General features: G+C 34.6%; 3 protein-coding genes across 3 annotated transcripts; 2 read left to right on the top strand and 1 right to left on the bottom strand.

Moving 5' to 3' along the window:
* The first annotated feature begins 1,958 nt into the window (after nt 1-1,958).
* On the top strand, nt 1,959-4,151 carry LOC110735532 (receptor-like protein 12). Its single transcript, XM_021915726.1, has one exon. The coding sequence runs from the start codon at nt 1,959-1,961 to the stop codon at nt 4,149-4,151; it is 2,193 nt and encodes a 730-aa protein (XP_021771418.1).
* A 10,552-nt stretch (nt 4,152-14,703) lies between these two features.
* Nucleotides 14,704-19,289, top strand: LOC110735467 (cysteine synthase 2-like). The gene is made up of 6 exons (XM_021915658.1): nt 14,704-15,221; nt 15,965-16,039; nt 17,360-17,503; nt 17,612-18,001; nt 18,091-18,326; nt 18,730-19,289. Exons 1-6 carry the CDS (start codon nt 14,988-14,990, stop codon nt 18,950-18,952), a joined length of 1,302 nt encoding a protein of 433 aa, XP_021771350.1. The 5' UTR covers nt 14,704-14,987; the 3' UTR covers nt 18,953-19,289.
* Nucleotides 19,290-19,674: 385 nt separating this feature from the next.
* Nucleotides 19,675-21,782, bottom strand: LOC110735468. The gene is made up of 3 exons (XM_021915659.1): nt 21,460-21,782; nt 20,269-20,369; nt 19,675-20,147 (listed from the first exon to the last, which is right to left on the bottom strand). The coding sequence occupies exons 1-3, from the start codon at nt 21,512-21,514 to the stop codon at nt 19,866-19,868; spliced, it is 438 nt and encodes a 145-aa protein (XP_021771351.1). The 5' UTR covers nt 21,515-21,782; the 3' UTR covers nt 19,675-19,865.
* Nucleotides 21,783-22,823: the final 1,041 nt, after the last annotated feature.

Consider the following 22,823-nt stretch of genomic DNA (forward strand, 5'->3'; position numbering starts at 1 on the left):
ACTTAATTAAATCCAAGAAAGGTTTAAAGATTGTTTCTCTTATTCAAGAAACTCAAAATAGCTGCGTAAATACGCATCATAAATAGCTGAAATGGCGCATAAAATATCACTTTCTTAGTCATCAAGCAAAGAATAAAATGAATCTGGACTGTTTTCAGGAAAACATGTGCACCGTGTCACGGCATACACACTGCGTCACGGTATTTCGCGCCGTGACACGACATTTTTCTAGGGTTCCGTGCTTCACCCCTCACATTTTCTCTACAAATACGAGGCTGATTTCCTCAGTTTCGGAGCACCAAAAAATTTTCTCTCTTCCTCTTTTGTACACCAAAAAAATCATTCTCTCTTCTCTCTCTTATTCTAAGCCTTAAACCTATATACCTAATTACATCACTCCTTCCTTAAACACACCAAGGAGTCCATACTTGACCCGAAATTCTATAACTAAACCAAGGCGTGAAAGATAGAATTAACTAAGGGTTTGGACCAAATCAACTCTCGTTTTATTTTGTTTAATTTCAATTTGATTTATTATTTATGAAGTTACTAACAGTTTATTCATGATGTAGCAATTCAAGGAAACACGGAAAGTGAGTAATCAATCACTTAAATACTCTTATTGTTATTCTTTGTTGCTAGTATCATGATTAGAGTTATTATTATAATTTGATTTGACTAACGATATTGTTGTTAAATTGCTTCCATTGTTGATGTTTATTCTATTGTTTGTTGTTGATCACTATATTGCATGTTTAAGGGGAATATGTAATTGAAAATCACGACTAATAAGATAATTTGGACGACCGATTTAGGATCTTTTTAAATCTTGTTGTATAATCAAGTGATCACAAATATTTTAGAATTATATGTTGCATTAACATTCAACCAATTTGGCATTATTATAGTTTGAAGTAAATTGAATCTTTATTTGCATGCCTTCGAGATCGCAAGAAATATTTTTCACTATAAGAATTGAGTAGAGGCCAATTACGGGCGAATGTGACTACATGACTCATGTCGTACCATCATCCCCGATCCTCCTTTCGTGGTTTTGAACCATATGGAGTTATTAGTAACCTCATGGATTATGAATGAGGTGTAACCTTCACGGGTCAATCGTTGTTGCCTTTCGTGGTCCCTTAATCGTGGTTGTCTTTTATGATCCGTGAACAGTTTACAAGTTCCTCCGTTTTTATGTACTTGATACATTCAATTTAGGCATATATATTAAGAAGATGAGAGAAAATGAGATAGAATGATAAAGCAAGTGGGGTACACTAGTAAGTGCAAGGTATAAAACTTACTATCCAAAAAGTAAACGTGTCAACTAAAAATAAACTTTCTAAAAAAGAATACGTGTCAACTAAAAATAAACGGAGGTAAGTATATATATTCTACTTTAACTATTGTTTTCGTAATTTATAATTAAGGAAAGACATATTTTTATATATAGCAACTTTATCTTAATATGTATCTTCGGAATATTAACATACTTTTTATAATTTTTACTATCACATATATTTTTATTAATTTAACAAAATACTAACACATACGGAGTAATTTTTTTGAGGCAAAAATACAACACATAATTAGAGATACTATAGTCAAGATTTTACAACATCAAGTGTGAAAAGTTGAAAATGTAACGAATATTAAAATAAAAAAATAAAAAAAAAAAAGAAAAGAAAAGAAAGAACATTTTGACGGGTACCTAGATATTTTGCTGGCTAATTAGGAACTATGAAGGAAAAGTAGGAAAATTTTTCCTAGACGTACTTTTCAATCATCAACAAATGGCTCGGCCCAACGGATGAAATAAAGTCAGCTAAACAAGCATTTCTCTGCTCTATCATCTTGAATTTCTGTATAAATTTGGTGTGTACAAGTACAACAAACTACAAGTGCTCAACTTTAGTTATTACTCAAACACTTGTAAACTTGACCAAATTAAAGCCATGTTTAGCCCTTCCATCATATTATGTTTTTCGTTACTTTGTCTATGCCTCGCTTACAATCTTGTATTTATCACTTGCTCACCACCTTCTCTCCGTAATACATCTTCTTCGAACCTATGTCATGAAGATGAGTATTATGCATTGCTTCACTTAAAAGAATCCTTCAGCTTTTTTACACGAGCTAATACCTACTACGCTATAAATACAAATAATACAAGATCATGGAAACGAGGTTCTGATTGTTGTGAATGGGATGGAATTACTTGCCATCCTCTCACTCATCATGTCATTGCACTTGACCTTTACAACAACGGTATCGTCGGAACCATCAATTCAAATAGCAATCTCTTCCAACTAGGCCAACTTCAGAGGCTTAATTTGTCATGGAATGATTTTTCTTCATCCAATATTTCCCACAAATTTGGTCAGTTTCATTTTCTTAAACATTTAGACCTTTCTTATTCTTATTTTTCTGGTAGGGTCCCTCTTGAAATATCTCAACTCACTAGACTGACATCTCTTGATTTATCAGGAAATGATCTTCAATTTTCAAATGTCAAGTTGGTCATTGGAAACCTTACAAAGCTGAAACGACTAGGTCTAAGTGGAATAAAACTAGAGACATCACAAATCTTTCAAACCACTACTAACTTGTCTTCACTTTCATATCTTAATCTTGAAGGATGCTATTTACAAGGGGAGTTCTCTACTAGCATTCTTAACCTACCACACCTAAAGGAACTCAATCTCGGGTACAATGATGCGATAAACTTTCATTTCCCATCAATGTATAATTGGAGTAGCCCCTTGGAATCCTTAATCCTTAGCTATTCCAATATTTCTTCTAACATACCCTCTTTTTATAGTCGATTAACACATTTGAAATCATTATATTTGCAGAGTACCAATCTACGGGGGACTTTTCCAAGTTGGGTGTGGAATATTTCTGAAAGAATAGACCTTAGTCATAATGAACTAACCGGAAGTCTTCCGTCCACAATGAACATAAGCAAGCTCTCAAGTTTAACTACTCTATACTTAGGAAAAAATATGCTTGTTGGAGAAGTTCCGGCTTGGTTGTTTAGCTTAAAGTCATTGGACACGATTAACCTCTCATTCAATAACTTTAGGGGTAGTGTTAGCCTTTATCACGTTTTTTCTAGCCTTCCAAAGCTCCGGTCTCTTTTCCTGTCTAATAGCGGCCTTTCCGTGACCATAACTGACGGTCCAGTAAACTCATCCGTTATCTCCACTTTAGCTAATTCATTGCAATATTTAGGATTATCCAACACTAGTATTCATGGTGAATTCCCCAAGTGGTTACAACAACTAATCAGAGAATCGTCGATAAACTTATTGGATCTTTCATCCAACTCTTTAACCGGAGTTCTTGAAAACCTGCCTTGGGGTACTTTGAATTATATTGAAATCTCTAATAATAAGCTTACAGGACGTCTCCCAATAATCTCATCACCTTACACCCAATTCTTTTTAGCCGCAAACAACAATTTTACAGGTCCAATTGATTCATCCATTTGCAACTTAACATCACTTTGGGTTCTTGACTTATCTAACAATAGTTTGAGTGGAGATTTCCCACATTGTCTAGGAAGCTTAAACAGTGGCCTTAATTTGTTGAATTTAGGATCGAATAACATTCATGGAACTCTTCCTACAAACTTTTCCAAGTGTGATAACTTGCGATACCTAGACATAAGCAGTAATAGGTTGCAAGGGCAGTTACCTCGATCTTTGGCACGATGCACAAATTTACAAGCTATCAATCTTAGAAGTAACGAGCTTAAGGATGAATTTCCTTATTGGTTGCATACTCTTCCATTTATTCGACTCCTTGACTTGAGTTGTAACAGCTTCCACGGTCACATCAATAATGTCAGTGGATTTCATCCATATCCCGCGTTACAGATTCTTGATCTCTCTAGTAACAACTTCAGCGGTAAGATACCCACAACATACATAAATAAATTTCAAGCAATGACGAGGATTATCGATCACCATGGTTTTCCACAATACATGGAATCAAATGTACCAATGTTGTGGCCTTACTATTCTATTATGTTGACATTCAAAGGTGTGCAATTACCATATGAGAAGATCATTGAAACGCTCTCTTTTTTTGATCTATCAAACAATGCATTTGAAGGAGAAATCCCCGAGTATGTAATATTATGATTATTATGATTATTATTATTATTATTTTTATTATTTTTATTATTATTGTAATTATTATTATTATTATTATTATTATTATTATTATTATTATTGTAATTTTTACTATTATTATTGTAATTATTATTATTATTATTATTATAGAAAAATAACAGAAACCTACAAAATCAATCAATTTACAAGATATTAGTGGAGAGCCGAGATACAATCTGGACCCCCACCCCTCTAGCTATAGTGAACCTGATCCTGCTGAAGATGTGAGCAGCTGCACGGGCACCAATATCCTGAGTCCTAGCAAACACCTTAACCCGCTTTAGCAACGCAACAACATCCTTATCTAATTCTCCCAGTGATAAAAAGAAGAATGGAAGGATATCATAGCCAATAGTCCTGCAACACGCCCCATACTTGTCCCGCTTCCGCTGAGCCGCAGCCGACACAACACGACCAAGAACAGTCAGACAACCCAGATACCAAGCCCTCTATCCCAAGAATAAAGCAACACATTTGTAGGTCGAAGAGTTATTATTATTATTAGTGAATTAATATCATTACTAATCCACAGTTAAAATCATTATTCCATAGTCAAATATCTCAGTTCAGTTCAGCTCCAATCAGTTCAGTTCAGCCTCAATCAGTTCAGTTCAGTTTAGTTCATTTCAGTTGTTTTCTGTAAATCGGAACAGCCCCTAAGGCACTGATTACTACACCAGCACATACAACCTTTTATTTATTTTATTTAAGAAGGAAATAATCACTCACTATGGACTATTTGATTCAGCGAAATAAATTAGGCCCTAAATAAGGCCCTGTGATTTTAAACTTTTCTAGATATTTTTCAAACTATACTACATTATACTAAACCATTTGTTTCAAACTACACACTACACCGTTACATACATAAGAAAAGGTGGAGTAGGTCAAAAGACAAATACGGAGTACTACGCATAGAAGTTTAAACTACATTAATGTTGAAACTACCAACCCGACATGAGTAGAGTCGAGATGTTAAAAACTAACTCGATCGACCCAATTTGTTCTGACTTGAAAAATCCCGATTCAGATGGATTTCGATTTAAATGGACTCAATAATTTAGCATGACTCAATCTTAAAATAAATGTGACCCGACCTGAACGCATCGAACTCAACCCAAGTACCCGAATTAACACCTCTACTAGGGATGGGCCAAATCATTACAACAAGGGGTGGCTTTAATTTAAAAATATCGCAATTAAACAAGGGGTATCTCATAATTAATTAGAGTCTCATAAAAGTTAGGACAAACTTTTTTTTTCAAATTTATATCACAACTAAACAAGGGGTGGCTTCAAAAAGAGAAAATACAAGTTAAATATCTTTGTCGGGAGAGATCTATTTATGCAAGTTTGCGATCATGCAAAGAGGTAGGATATACTTTGATGACATATGCAAGTTTGCATGCATTTTACAAACTTTTAATTTGGTGGTTTGAAGTGGTGAATACTGAGTACTTTGATTCCATCTTGCTCAAGTTAGGAAATCTATAATTGAATTCTACGACTATCAATCGATTACATATGTACAATTTCTTAACTAATGGTTTATAGTGCGATACTGCGATTAAATCTAGCTATAACTATAGCCAAATTGGTGGTAGATTCTTTTATAGCTAACAAACCAACCATGTCACCTATTTATCAAATCCCTCTATTATGAATAATCCATCATTACTCATCAAGCATTGTACTAAGAATTCCCATCGTATTTCATCGAGTTAAGCATAGGTTATGGAGGTAGATAAATGCTTAAAATATGATCAACAATATGTCTGAGGACTATATTAGCCAACTAATCACGATCCTACTGCTAACCTTGCTTGTCCAAAACTACAAATTTGTGCATTATCAACTTTGAACGACTGCTAGTGCATATACAAATATTACAATGCTTATTAATCTAGCAAAGTAATTATGTTACCTAAATTAAGACCATTTATATGCCATTTTTACCATTTTTGCTTCTATTTCTATTTTCTGCGATGCGCACTGGGCACCGCGGTGAAAGTGAAAGCTTGCCAAACAAACCAACAAATTCATACTACTCTGATTAACCATTTATTTCCCATTAATATCTTGAACTTTATAATGCTAAAGTACATACATCATAAAATGTCAATGTGCATAAAAGATCTTATTTCTTTCGAGATTTAGTTGTCATGCTACTTAGCTCGTTCAATACTTCAAATTACACTATCAACGCGACTTAATTGACTATTGATTTCGAGGCAAAGCGAGTATTACTTGTCAATTTTCCAATCAAAACATTTCACACATGTAAAATCTAACAAAGAGATGGGATCTCCATTTTTCTTTAGAGTTATTTCCAATACCCCCATTAAAATCCCAAAAAAAAAGGGAAACATTAACATTATTATTAATTTTATTTCAATTTTTATTCTCCCCTAAAAATTTACATTTCATCTTTATAAAAACTCTAACAAATCACAAAGAAAACTAAAAGATAAGAGGAAATGAAATTAAAAGGAAAAAAAAGAGAGAGAGAGAAAATATGGGGAGTAGGAATTAATTATTACTCTACAAATTAAAATTACGAAGTAAAAATAAAAAAAATAAAAAAGTTTTACATTATATTTTGTCATTGTTGCTCACTCATTCAAGGTTGAAGTATCAACAAATGCTTCCGGTTGTCCGGCGACGTAATCCAAGAGACCCTCGGCGGCTTTCTCGCCGGGACCGTCGGCAGACGGCGGCGATACACGGCTGAACACAACAACCACCGCCAAAAATAGAGCCGTTGAAGCTAAAAGTGGCCAAAAATAAGCCAAAAGATCAACAAATCTAGGAGCAACACTTATTATAGTAACAATTGAACCAGATAATAAAATCCCAGCAATTAAATGGAATTTGAACTTCATCAACAGTTCTGGATCTCCATTTTTTCTAGTTTATTTGGGTTTTTTTTTTTAACTTTTTTGGGGTTTTTGAAGGAAAGAGAAAAAACCCAGATGAAGAGGTTTTCTGGGTATTTAGAGAGAGAATATGAATGAATGAATGAGAGGAAAGAGATGAACTGAGATGCAGAGATTCTCTGAGAAAAATATTGGGGGCTGTAAATTTTTTAGTTTTTGTTTATTTGGGGTTTCTTGAGATTAGACTTATGCTCTGTGTAATTTGATCCTGTTTTTTTCTGAGTGGCTTTTATGGTGCTATAGTGTTGATGCTTTGTTTGTTTTCCATCTTTGCTCCTTTTAGCTGTCTCTAGTAAATTAGGCTGATAATTTGTTTCGGGTCGGGTTCTTAAGTTTATCCACTGAAAGATGGTAAGTGGGTGGCTTGAATCATGTTTGGTTCGAAATCATTTGGTTTAGATCATGATTGAGTGACTCATCATTTCGTTTTTGATATAAAGTTTCATTATAATTAAAAAAAAAAAAAGGTTTTTCTAGGTAGTAACCTCGTTTTTTTCACTTTTTTACGTTGTGCCCTAACATAATATGACTTTCTACGTTGTACTTTAAAACACGAAAAGTGACTATATTGTGCCCTTGCCGTTAGTGCTTCCGTTAACTGTTACTATTTCCGTTAGTGGGGCCCAACCACCATCCAGCCACCTTCCACCACCCCACTGCCACCCCCTCTGTCAGCCGCCCCTCCCCTTCCTTTTCAAGCGACCCCATCCCCACATTTTTTTTGAGCTTTAAAAATCCACCCACCACCCTGCCACCACCACCTCTCCCCCTCCCCTGTGTTCTTCACTCCCCTGGCATCACCGCCTAAGCAACAAGAGCAGCACCGACCACCCCCGCATCTCCCTTCGTTGCCCCTAGACGCACCACCGCAGCAGGTCAGCAGCCAGCACCACACATCCTGCTCCTTTCGCTGCTCCTACACGCACCACCAAGCAGTAATTAACGCCACCACTGCAGCCCCTTTTTAGGTTTCGGGTTTAACCCAGAAAATCCGTTTCCTAAGATTTCGGGTTTTTTGGGTTAAATGGATTTTTGGTGGTTTTAGTGAAGGAATAGGTTTTATCGTGGCCGAAAAACAGGGGAAGGGGTGGTTTCGGGGCTGCGGTGGTCGGTTTTCGCGGGTTAGGGTTTCGTTTGGATGAGTGGCGCGACGGGTAAGGGGAGGTCGGGGTAACAGGGAGTGTCGGCGACGGTGGGTGAGCTGCTGTTGTAGTGGTGTGATGCGAGCTGGTGTGTGCTTGGGTTGAGGGGAGAAGGTGATTGATTGTGGTGGCTGCGGGGGTTGCGATTTGTAGGTTGTGAGAAGAGGGAGCAGGGGCTGCTGCCATGGTTTGGTGGAGTTTGGAGGAGAGAGAAAAAGAGTAGTCGGCGACGGCGGCGACGACTCGACCGAGTCTGGGCCGCTCTGGTGGTTATGGAGGGAAGAAGGGAAAGAGGAAGGGGAAATGAAAAAAAAAAAGTTTAATTTTTGGGTTTTAACAGAAGCACTAACGGCAAGTTAACGGCGAGGGCACAATATAGTCACTTTTTGTGTTTTAGGGTTATAGCGTAAAAAGTCATATATGTTAGGGCACAGCGTAGAAAGGTGAAAAAACGAGGTTACTATGTAGAAAAAACCAAAAAAAAAAAACAATAAATATTAGCCTACCAATTGAATTGACTCAAAAAAAAAAAAAAAAAGCCTATCAATTGAGCTCATTTTGGTTTGAGTCTAACTTTTGTTAAGTTGCTTTAATAGTTTGGGTTTGGATTATGTGTTTCAGATACAAAGTAAAGTTAACTGGAAAAATAAAAGGAAAGCAAATCTAAATAATCATTTGTGCCAAAACATAGGAAATTAAAACAGGGCAATAAATTAATACAAAGTAAATAGAATACGATAATTAGTAATTGATTTTGAACTAGTTTTTGGCCCGAACGATGTCATGAGTCATTTCTTGTATTTTAATTATAGTTATTTTAAAATTTAATTATATTTTGTCAATTTGATCATATTATCCCTTTGAATTTTAATAATAATTATAGATGAGTTAGTCTCTAATATATAGGAAATGGCCTATACCAAATTGACAACCTTATTGGTTCATCAATAATCCAAATTTATCTAACAAATTTTTTCCAAATTCCAAATTCAAATTTAAATTGGATTATTTTGAACATTTGATCACTTATATTTATGTAATAAAGGTATTGGTTTCGCAACAAAAAATATAAGGGTATGATAGCATGTTTAAATTAAGTAGTTTATACTATATAGCATTAAAAGGATGATAGTTGAATACAAGATGAGTTTGTCAATCAATTAAGTATGACAATTTTAAGTCAAGATAGCAAATTAGCCATGATTTGCAATAATTTTGTGTCGGATCAAACTAACATAATCAAGAACGCTACTTGATACAAAAGACATAAGTCACGACCTCACGTACTATACTAGTATGCCCTAATTTTCTTTTAAATTTTTGAGTTTAAACAAGAAAGCAGGTCGACACATATAGGTATACATCTTATCTATCATTACTCAAAAATGGGTTAAAATGACCCATTTCGCACGTAATGGAGAAACTAGGTTATGCCAAATTTCCAATCCTACTTTGATTCAATTTACCACCTATTAATGGAACTAAGCTAACCATAGTTTCCTATTTAGCTAGTGGATCATAGATAGGTACACCTAGATTCATGTCAAAAGTACTATGATTGATTTCATTTCAATCTAGTGACTCTAGTCAACAATATGAACCAAATTCAACCAAAAACACAATTAATTCAACGAAAAATATACCCATTTCTGACCTCAAAAAAAAAAAAAAAAACTTTTACCATTTGGTGGTAGATAAGTATATTTTATTACAAGATTAAAAGCAGGAAACTTTTGCATACACATGTATTTTGTCTACATGACTGCAGTGTCGGTTGTTTGTTCCAAGTACTTTACCAATGTTCATGTTTTTGTTACTTTTTGAGAAAATTTGATCTAATATGACGTGGTAATTGACCTTGATGTCTAGCTAAATTCTCAATTAAAGAGTGATTTGCATTATTATTAGCATAAATCTTTGTCTAAGTACACTTCATTATTATCAATATATATTCAATACTTTACAAATTGCCATAGTGGCATTTATCAATTGGCACGACTTTGCTTTATTGCCTCCATCCCTTAAAAAGTACAAAAATAAAGATATACATTTAAGTTACTATTGAATACGATGAAAATAGAAACACAAATTCTTGATTAAGCTAAGACGGACTTTCATTATATTATTGTAAGATGAGTTAAAGTTGCTCAAAGTATATAAAATTACTCTTGTATAATGTACTTCGTATATTATAAAAGTTGTCATATCTCTAAAATTTTACCCGAAAAAAACACTTCTAATGTATAGAAACCGAGGGGAAGACTAAATGGGCAGAAAAGATTAATCATATTACAACATGTATTTATTAGAAATTATACATTAAAATACTATCGAATTCATTACAAATTAAAAGTTATCCTTAAAGGAATTGAAGTTACATAAAAACTATTAAAATTGTTATTCTTAAATTAATTAACTTGTAATAAATTAACATAAGCCCATCTTATATAAGATTTATTAGAAGAGTTAAAAACATTTAAGAAACCAAAGAATTAGATTGTTGTCGATCCACTTAATCTAATTTTCATTGGCCCTTTGGATTTCTACTTAAATTTATATTCATATGTAAATTGTAGTGGAGCAAAAAGATGGTATTGTTATAAATTATGGGCAAGCAAATTAATTAAATGAGCAATAATGTTGGATGTAATTATTTTGGTAATGTGCATCAAATCAAACAGTTTATCAACCGAAAGCTTCTGCAAATGATCCCCACCATGGCCAGAAAACATAAGGTCGGTGTTAATAAATAACGTTCTTATATTTGAAGTACGAATTATTATCAGGAAAAGCAAATATAATGCTCGTTGATTATATATATTTTCATTGTTTTCTTTTCAATTTATTTTATCTGATTTAAATATTTTTTTGTCTAAATTAGTGAGTTTTAATATATATCTTTAAACTTACCAAAATATAATATTTTATTTAATTTTATCTTATTTAATTTTATTTTGTCAAAACACACAAGTCAAAAATTAATCACAGACAATTGGATGCGGACGTCTGCACCCTACAGTTCGTGCGACTGCCTCTTTCTTCCACAAAAATCCCCCTTCCCCTGCTTCAACATTTTTCCCAACGTCTTCGCCGAGTATCCCTTGCACCATCGATCAGAGGAGCAATAAACTTGATGAAACAAACCTTGAATCTCGAAATCGGTGGGTGCGGAGGTGCGATTCGCTGGTGGAGTTCGCTGGCGGTGGTGCTGTGATTTTGGAGGGGTTGTTGGTTGGTGCGGTGAGTGAGGTTAGGGTCGTTTGGTGGGACTGTGGCTGACCGTGACGACGGCGTGGCTATGTAGGGTCTCGTAGCAGATCTGGCCGTCGCGTTTAAGGGGGAGGTGGTGGCTTGACGGTGCAGCGGTGGTGCCTTGCTCGGGTTGGTGGTTAATGGTTCGGTGGGTGGGTGGTTCGGTGGTTGGTGGGTGCGGTGAAATCGGTGTGGTGGCGTGGATTATTTGTGGCTTATTTGAAGGAAAGAGAGGACGAAGGGGAAAGAGGAGAGAGAATAAAGTAAAAAAAGTTGTTGGATGTTAATCATATTAGATAACAAATGATGCATATAAGCCAATAAAAGTAAAATATCAGCCAATTGGTGTTTAATATGAGTCAACATTAGGGACATATTAGACATCAATAAAAACGTATCAGCCAACAAAATTAAAGGAATATATAAGCCAACAAGAGGAATACATCACAACAAGAGAAATGTATCAGCCAACAAAAGGTACTTATCAGTCAACCGAAGAAACATATCAGCCAACAAAAGGATGAAATCAGCCAACAAGAGGAATATATCAGCCAACAAAAGGTACTTATCAGCCAACTGAAGAAACATATCAGCTAACAAATGAAGCATATCAGCCAACAAAAGGATGAAATCAGCAAACAAAAGCAACAAGTAAGCCAACAAAATAAACATATAAGCCAACAAAATAAACATATAAGCCAACAAACTGAAACATATAAGTCAACAATTAAAATATACATATTAACCCAACAAAATAAATATATTAGCCAACTAAATAAATATATAATCCAAATGATGTCTGATATCAGCCAACAAAAGGAAAAAAAAAAACATATCAGCCAAAAAAAAGAATATATTAGCCAACACAAAAATCATATCAACCAACAAATGAAACATATCAGCCAATAAGTAAAGTAAAATATATCAGCCAAGCCTCCCACACCAAACAATTCGTGCGTCCATCCGCATGCAATACCTTCTAAAAATTGATTATGAAATCATACCATACATCCATACCCCTAGGACATCGTTTATAAAGGAGTTGATTTTTCTAGTGGAAAATGTTATCATTTATTTTATTACCCTTAAGTAGAATTTAGACAATTGTTTAGATAATATATATACTTGTATAAGTTACATATTAGTTCCTCTCAAAAGTTACATTAGTTAGCATATTAATTTTGGTACACATAATTTGCATATGCAATAATGCATGCACGTCATAGCTTTTTCTTGCATGAAGTGGAAAAAAAAAAAAAAAAAAAAAAAAAAAAACTTAAAAAGTGTATTAATTTTTGTATGTTTTGAGATTCAATTATCTCTTTTTGTAACATTTTTCTAGTGACATTTAAGAATCTAAGGAATAACTTGGATTGTGAGTTAAAAGAAATCTCAATAATTTAAGAATAACTTTTTCTCTATCCCTCATATGCTGCGCATAGGAGGAATTAGATTCTCTAATTGCTTGAAGTTTAATTTGAGCGTAATTGGAAAGTTGGATCTTATGGTTGGTGAAATCTAAGTTAATGTTTAATCGTGCCTTGACCAATTCAAGTCATCTTATTTGGAGTCTTTAGGAGTCAATGGCCATTAAATAATTGATTGACCTTTTTACCATCCTTTGCTAAACTATATTCTAAAATTTTCTTTTGCCTTTTGTCTATGAACTATGATGGCATGAGATGGGAGGTTATTATAATTGTATTTAGTGCGGAATTTAAATCAAATCTTGTCTATATTAACGTTTTTTGGATGTTAATTAAGATGAGTGATTATAATAAACTACTTGTTTGTAGTTCTTTAATAATTAGCTTGTCAATTTTCTTGATGTAAAAGTATAACAAACAATGTTGTAATATCAAAAAACAAACAATGTTGTAAAAAAAAAAATAAAAAATAAAATTGACCATTATCCCTACCTTATAAAAAGTAGGAGATTGTTCTTATGAATAGTGCACGGACCATTATACCCCTCAAAATGTTTGTTTACCTTCTTTGCCCCATGTGTAATTTTGTAATTTTTCTTAAGACCCATCAATTAATTAGAAATTAAATGGAAAATGGAATAATAAAGTTTAAAATTTCTATATTTAATTTAATGGGGGTTATGGTTTAATTACATGACAACATTAGTCACTAGACAACGAAAGGTTGTTGCTTCATGTGGGAGTTTTGTTTTTTCTTTATTTTGTGAAGGTCAAAATTAACGACTTACACATAATTGTGTTTAAAGGACATTAAACTAATGAAATTAATCTATGATTGTACCGAAGTAGAGGTACTAGGAAGAACGGAAACCAAACTGACTACGAAGAAAGTAAGAAAGGATTCAGGGGAATTATCAAGGGAATTATGGGGCTGCGTAGAGCTTATTTTATTACAAAACCAAATTGTTAGAAGCATTTTGTCCTAAGTTCAATTTTTGTTTATCTGTTAACTTTTGAGCATTGTGAAATCATGTGTATCTGAATACTATTATATATTTATGCCACTACTATGTATTGTGATCTACCCTGTATTATTATATGTTGTACCTTATTGTTTCCAATTAGGTCAATGAGCGCAAAAGATATATATATATATATTAGCATCATAAATTCCTATATAAAGTGTTAGCACGTTATTTTTTTCACTACTTAAATAAGGGTGCAACCTGTTGTATCAGATTTCCCAAAATATCCTTCAACACCAAAGACAAGAGCCATCGGCAGCGGACGATTAACTCCATGTGAAGTGAAAACACAAGCCAAGAAAAATTAAAGCTAAGCAATAAAGAGATATTCCTTTATTAATCCATTAATTCCATGTCAAGTGCAAACACAAGCCAAGAAAATTAAGCCGAAAGGGCTAGCCACCCCGTGCGCAACACGTGCTTTGGCTGCCCTAGTTAATTATAAAATTTTGCCCAAATATTACTCCGTAGTTAGAATATACCAAAAATACTAAACACCTTTAAAAAATTTACTTCATTTGTTCATTGTTCAATCTATTTGTCTTTTCATGCTATTATTCATAGCCTAGCTAAGAGAGGAGGAAATGAGAATTTGATCCCCCATATTTAGAAGGAGCTCTTTAGCTCTTATCTTACTCTCTCATGAAATCGGATAATGTTGACTACTGTCTATTATTAACTCTTAGATTATATTATTTCACTTGAAATAAGGTGTTACGATCTAATTTGATTAAAAATTTATCTGATCTCTTCTAATCTAATATATCATGATTTAACTAAACATCACGAAAGCACTTGTAATTGTACATCAAAAAGAAAAAAATATTGATCAAAGTCCAAAACTAAAACAAACAATATCATGATCCATCTATAGTTGGGTCTAAAACCACACCCAAAATTTGTAGCTTTGGTTGGCGGTTTAATTCTCAAAATTTCCAAATCTTAGGCGGTCTAAAACTCACAAAATCAACCGCACCCAAAATGGTTAGAAAGAGAAGATACAGTCCAACCCATCAAGTCACTAATGGCGCCGGTAAACTGCACCAATGGCGCAATGGTTGGTTGTGTAGCCGTTCTTTCTCTCTCTTTAGCCACCCTTTCTTACTTCCTTTTCAACCAACAACGGATTTTCAAGCATCCCAAATCAAAAACTCAAAATCTCAATTGCACTAAAAAGTATGGAAGTGGAATTGTTGGTGCAATTGGAAATACCCCTTTGATTAGAATTAATAGTCTTTCTGATGCCACTGGTTGCGAGGTTCTTAGCTTGAATTTTGATTTTATGGAGTTTTTGTGATGTGGGTGTTCAAAAATTTTGCTTTTGTTTTTTATTGGGGTTTTGATTGATTGATTGATTGTTGAATGTTAAATTTGCTTATATGTGTTAAAGGTGCTGCTTTTCGATTGAATTGCAACTTATTGTCCGGAAATGAGGATTCTTTTTGTTGGGGTCTTGATTGATTTATTGTTAATGTTAATGTTGTTAATATGTGCTAAATTTGCTTATTTATTTTGATAGAATTGTTACTAATTGTCCAGAAATTAGTATTCTTGTTGCTGGGGTTCTGATTGATGTATTGTTTAATGTTAAATTTTGCTAATGGGTGTTTAAACTGCTAATTCTTTTGATTGAATTGCTACTAATTGTCCAGAAATGAGGATTCTTTCTGTTGGGTTGTTGATTGATTGATTGTTTGATGTTAATTTTGCTATTGTGTGTAAATTTACTATTTATTATTTTTTTATTTTTTTTATTGAATTGCCACTAATTGTCCAGAAATGAGGATTCTATTTGTTGGGGTTTTGAATGATTGATTGTTCAATGTTAATTGTGGTAACATGTCCTTAATTTGCTAATTTGATGATTTGGTACTAATTGTCAAGAATTGAGGATTCTTTATTAGGGGTTTTTACCTGATTGTTAAACACATTCCAATACTAGCTGAATGTTTTGTACTAGCAATTAGCAAAGCAAAGCCCTAATTAATTTTGTTTGAGCAGATTCTTGGGAAAGCTGAGTTCTTGAATCCAGGAGGAAGTGTCAAAGACAGGATTGCTGTTAAAATCATAGAAGAGGTACTTTTAAGCTGAGTTTGCTGTTATGTTTCATTGATTGTGCTTCATGCGGAATTGAGTATCTCATAACCTATGCGTACTGTACTCTGCTATTGCTGGGGTAAGTATTTGAGTATATTTGGCCCCCCTCTATCATGCTCGAAGCAGGAGCATTGCTTAAAAGCATTGAGGTAATGGTGTCGTTAACGTCTGGACTCATACTGGTATTTTGAATTACTGCTGAGTGATTACATTTTATTGAAATGAACTTAGCAAACAAGGATTTGGGGGATGAAAATAGAGCTCTGAACTGTTAGAAGATGGTAGAGTTATGTGTTCATATGCATTTATAATTAAAGAAAAGGCTGGATGTCCCACTTCATGTTGTCAGTTGAATTGGTGATGTGAAATGTGCCTCATTGGGTTAAAAAGAAATTTAGTTCAGGAATGAGAAATTTGTAAGCATTTCTAGTTCCGTATGGGAGGCTTAGTTCAGGATTGGAGATGTTGAAGGCTGCTTAATTGAAATGCATACTATTAAGGTAGCAGCAATTCAGGACCAAGTGATGTTACTATATTGAAAATTTTAGAGGCACTTTCTTTGATTAGCCATTGTACGAATATTCTTTATAAGCCATCCACATGTTTTCACCTTATTAATGACTTTGAAAATCTAGTGACTCTCTTAGCCGCATTTTATTCATTCTAGGGTTACCTGTTTTTTTCACGGTCAATTTCTTTGTTTGTAGGTTTAAATGTTTAATATTGTGGCACCTTATGAGCCAAGAAGAGTGATATCCGCAGATGTGTCTAAAGAGAGTTTGCTTGGATTCTTCTAGAACGTTATGCTGTACCCTATACAACTTAAATACTGAACACAGTCTTATGTTACCACAATTATTCTTGGGTATCATGCAACTTAGCAAGGCAGTAGTTGAAGGTACCCTCTTGTGCTTAGACATAGTCAACAAAGGTATATATATAGGAATTTAGGTGTGTAGTAATTTAGATGCTTCATTTCACATTAATACCCTGCTGGATACATGATAATTTCAACCGGGTATGGACACAGACAACACATGTTGGCTAGGTCATCCAAAATTCTCATTAAATGTTGAGTTTAGCACCTGGACGGCTGGACCCATACCTGTGTGTCTGTGTATACATGCAAGGCTTCTGCCTTGCATTTTTGTTGGTCTTTGACCCTGCTTCAGATGTAGTGTTCTAACTGTTCTCCCTTTGGTTTTAATGTGATGTACTCTATACAAGGGAAGGATTTTATTTTTTGTTCATATTGATTGCATATGTTTCTGTTTCCTCTAATATGTGGCATATGCTCAGGCATTGGCATCTGGTCAACTAGCTCCTGGTGGAGTGGTTACTGAAGGTAGTGCTGGAAGTACTGCCATTAGTCTCGCAACAGTTGCTCCTGCTTACGGATGTAAATGTCATGTTGTGATTCCAGATGATGTTGCTATAGAAAAGGTATGTTTTGGCCTACTCCACCAAAGCTTGAACCTTCTTTTCTTCGAAAATTTCTATGCAGTTTTATTTTGGTCTCTCACTATCCCTCGTCCCCTCCAAAACAAACAGTCTCAGATTATTGAAGCTCTTGGTGCTACAGTTGAGCGGGTCAGACCCGTGTCAATCACTCACAGAGACCACTTTGTAAATGTAGCTAGAAGACGGGCATCAGAAGCTAATGAGCAGGCAGCAAAATATGGTAAAAATAGTGAAACACCAAACAGAACCCAAGAGCAAACAAATGGTGAAATATTTAAAGAGCAGAAGAAAAATTACACATTTTCAAGGGACTGTACTGGAGGTTTCTTTGCAGACCAGTTCGAAAATTTGGCCAATTTTCGAGCCCATTGCGAAGGCACAGGGCCTGAAATCTGGGAGCAAACTGAAGGAAAGCTGCATGCATTTGTAGCAGCTGCTGGAACTGGGGGCACATTAGCAGGTGTTTCTCATTTCCTTAAGGTGAGTTCTCCCTTTTGATGTTGTCACCTAGCAATGCATTTATTTGCAGAAAGCCGGAAAGTACTAAATGATTCCTCCTTACTTGACAGGAGAAAAACGATAAGATCAAGTGCTTCCTGATTGACCCTCCTGGTTCAGGCTTGTTCAATAGAGTAACAAGGGGAGTCATGTATTCAAAGGAGGAGGCTGAAGGGAAGAGGCTAAAGAACCCCTTTGACACTATAATTGAGGGCATTGGAATAAATAGGTTGACTCATAATTTCATGAAGGCAAGGCTAGATGGCGCTTTCCGAGGCACAGACAAGGAGGCTGTTGAGATGTCTAGGTAAGCCCCCATGCTTTCATATCCCTGTAATGTCTAGGCTGTTGACACCATATGTTTGTGATCAATCCTTGCTTTTTTAACTGTTGGCTCTTGGCGAGTTAACAGCGCATGAAAGCTTGATGAAACATGCCACATTCCTCTCTTTTCTAAATGTTTCCTTTTTTTTTTAACCTTTATTAAAAACTTTAGGCAAAACATCTCCTAGATCCCTGTTATAAATTTTGCCGTTTTATGAATCTGTTCTCCAGTAGTGAATATTGTACTTAACTCCATGCATGCACCAAGCTACTGTTTTCTTGATTTTATTCCGAAGTTTTTTCTCCATATTTGACTGTTTTGTCTCCCTTTGTCTCCCGGTTTCCTTTCAGTTCAAAGCTTATAGTCAATTTTTAAACTGCATCAGGTTCCTCTTGAAGAATGATGGGATTTTCTTAGGTAGCTCTTCAGCCATGAATTGTGTTGGAGCTGTTAGGGTTGCTCAGGCACTGGGTCCTGGCCATACCATTGTTACAATCCTGTGCGACAATGGGATGAGGCATCTGAGTAGATTCTACAAAGCCGAGTACCTCTCTGAGCTGGGTTTGACTCCATCTGCCAGTGGATTGGAATTTCTTGGCCTTCTGTGAGAGGAAAGATAGGTAGAAACCAATTCAGCTCACCAGAGAAAATTGAAAATGACATACTAGATCCAGTATGCTGAAAGTTTTAGACTGATTGTCTGAGCCCTGAGGTGTCGATGCTGGAATTTAGATCAACCAGTTTTGTTTAGTACGGGGTAGTCAAATTAATCACCGAGCATATATGAAGTACTCATATATGTTTATGAATTGTTCGATTGTGTCAACATATAATTTAAATGTAACTCTACTAATTGGAAAACTCTGAAAATTGTTGAACCATTGACATTGGGATGTGCATGTCAAGAACTATTTCGAGGAACTACAGTTTATTCACCACTTTACAAGCCATCTTTTTTATTTACTTTCTTAAAAATATTAACCACCTTAACAATTTGTTCAATTTACATTACCATTTTGTTTTTGTGAATTTCAAATGTCAAGTATGATCTACAAAACCAGTTCAGTTACTGTAATACAAAACTGTAATTCATCTCAAAGAAAGGTTCAGATTGCCGCTTTTTAATTTGCATCTTAGCTTTCGTTCCCTGGTAGGGAGGCTTGCCTGGGAATGAGATGGGGGGATGGTGATTGATACTGGAATCTGGTGCAATTCATTCCTCTACATTAAATAGCAAATCCAAATATATTGCTGCAGATAATCTGAAGGCGGGCTTTGGACTTGCACAACATAGGTTACGGGGACTAGGGACTAAAAGAAAAAAAAAATCAGAAGTAACCAAACCCATTGCATAAATAGAAACTGATGCAGATAACCAAAAGAAGCAACACAAATGTTATAAACAGGTTCATAATCAAGGTGCACCATGCCTATGCTCCTTGTAACTCTCAGATATGTAAAAAGAGGTTCTACAAATAAAACCAGTAAAAGTATGAAAGTAATCTCAAGCTTGTAAAGCATTCACTGACGATTCCGTCCATCAAACATCGACTCATCACAGTGTGGGTCAAGCCAATCCTTGGACGAACCCTTGGCCATCTTTCCACTTACCTTACCACTGCCACCAACAAGTTCTCTTAAGCTCTCGACTCTATTCTCTCGCCCTGTGCTGCCAATCCTCTTGTCTGCTTCCTTGAGCTTCTGTTTGAAACGCTGCTTACGATTGGTGGGGTTTTGCTCTTGTTGCTTCTGTTGTGGTGGAGCTCCGTGGGGTCCCAAGTAAATTTTTTCTAGCTTATTATCCTGACCATCCAGAAAAGGTTTTTACAATCAATCAGAAATGGTATGTTTCATCTGTCAAGCTACCAAAGCCTACCAAGGTACGGGGTATACGGACAAAAAAAAAAGAATGACAAAAATTTACCTTCAAAGGAGCAGACTTGGAGACATCTACCTTCGAAGGATCTGATTCAATTTGGTCAGGGTTCTCTATTCCCAAGCTTGGAATTACAAATCCATCAGTGTCTGGAGGCAACATGAAAATGAATTAAAAATAAAACAAAAAAATGTATAGGTGTTGTTATCCTTATAGAATGAAAGCAATCAACACATGATGAGAAACCATCCTACACATTATGTTATTCTAGCTAAAACCCTCATTACGAACTACTACTTTGGGAAGTGGAGTCTACAACGGCTCATTTGGTCAAAGACACGTCTAACTTGTTGGTTAAAGTGATTTACGGTTTAACGTAGAGGGATGCATAGACTTGATTACCTATTAGTCCTTTTTATCAAACAAAACTTATATTAATCAAAAAGTAATACATGCAGTCAAAATGTCAAAGATCAAGACTAAGAGACAATAGTCTATAGGACATACAATATTACAACCTAATTAGTTTGACGTCATCATTAATTCGATTATGACAATCAAACATAAGAATATAAGAAACAGCACGAACTGAAATCAATGAAAGAAACATCAATAATCCTTGACTTTTTATGGACTACGGCCACGTATCTATTGACTTCCCTAGTTTCCCTAGACCCAACCTTGACAAGATTCATATCAAGTTCTTCAATTGTCAAAAATATACCCAATTTTCGTATTACTAAAAACTCAAAAAAGAACTCAAAATCTTCAAAAGAAAACACATCCATTACTTAACCTAAGCAAAAGTGAAGGCCTGCCTCAATAAGCCAATATTTGCAAACCTCGAAATCGCTCTCTTTTTCGAAGTTAACCTAAACAAATCTAAATCACCCATTATTTCTCATTAGCTCAATCGCTCTCTTTTTCGAAGTATAATCAATCAAAAAGTTGGCAACTTAGCATTGCTCTAGTTCTAGTGACAAGTACATGTCAATAATTATAAATTTAAAAACTGCCTAAAAATTCATTTCACTGGGTGTAATTAATAACCAAATTGGAAAAATCATTACCCTAACATGAATCATTGAAATTCATAACTTCAAAAATAACATAATCATCAAACCAGTAACAAGCAAAACCATACATAGCAAGTTCGACAATTTACTAAAAAAACAAGTAAAAAACACAATAAATCAATTCAATTTAGCAGGAAAAAATAAATAAAGAAAAGGGGCATACCCCACTCGTCATCTTCTTCGACAGGGGAAGTGGGGTGCAGTGAAGATTGGTCCATGGAACAATGACGATCATCGATTGGCGCAATTAAAGGGCGATTAAGCCCAATTCACAACGCACTTCTTTATCAATTGATATAAATTTCTACGTTTGATTAGCGAATTTGACGACAAATGAGGGATTAATTGGCGCGAAAATCCCTGATTTCCTCAATTTATTTAGAGAGAAAACCCTAGAAAGCTCTGAAAAGAGTTGAGAGGAGAGAGAGTGGGAAAGAAATGGACAAGAAATGTGGCGAATCTGATACGGGGTGAGAAGTGAAATGACTAAAATTACCCCTTGGTGGGTAGTACAAAAGTGGAAATGTTACATGAACATTCTATTTTGGGAGGGTTTTCTTTGTTCTTTTCAATGGCATTTGAATAAGTTTTGTGTAAAATAGGTATACATTAATTTTATTGTAAAACGATTAATTTGAGCGTATATTTAACTATTTTTATGGTAACTTTAATCATTTAAATGGTAACTTTTAATTTATCGTTGGTTTGAAAATTATTTTAATGTGTAACTTCTTATAGTGTGGTTACATACTATAAAGACTAATATGATTAATCTAATATATTATAAGTTTTCTTGTAAGATAAAATTTATTAATAGAAAAATAATAACTTTTGCAGTATAAAAGGTAACTTTAAATACTTTTAACATAAGTTTAACTCGTTTTACAATAAATTAATATACACCCGCCTTTTTGGAGAATTTGTGATGGCATTTGGTGCTAAGAGCATAAAGTGAAAAGAAGGTAACTAGATTGTGGACCTCAAACAATTGGTAGGTAATAAAAGCAACGACTATCAAATTGGAATATTCATATTCGTGAAAATGGACAGAGTAAAACTTAGTTGAAAATCTAACGTATCTTAGGGCCTATTCACATTTACTGAATTGAACTGATTGAAGCTGAACTGAACTTAACTGGATATTTTATGAGAAAAGGAAATTAAGAACTGAATTAAACTGAACTGATTGGAATTGAACTGAACTAAAATTAAGCTGAAATAAACAGGCCCTTTAGATTGCATAGTTTAGATGGCATATTATCTTGTAGTATATTGACCTTTAATGTCAGGTGGAGGTATAAAGTGGAATTGTTGAACCTTAGATCAATCATGTTCGTGTAAGTGCTTGCATTGGGTGTATGTATAGTTGTATACCATTGATCCCGCATAATCAAACTTGTATTGAATTAATCAGTCAAAGTAGCATAACATGACGTGTACTAAAGATTACACTAAATAATTTTGAGCTAAATCAAAATTGACTTTATATAATCTAGCTTGAATATTTATAAGGCTAATATTTATTTA

This window comes from Chenopodium quinoa, unplaced genomic scaffold, assembly GCF_001683475.1.
Source record: "Chenopodium quinoa cultivar QQ74 unplaced genomic scaffold, ASM168347v1, whole genome shotgun sequence".
Classification (NCBI taxonomy): domain Eukaryota; kingdom Viridiplantae; phylum Streptophyta; class Magnoliopsida; order Caryophyllales; family Amaranthaceae; genus Chenopodium; species Chenopodium quinoa.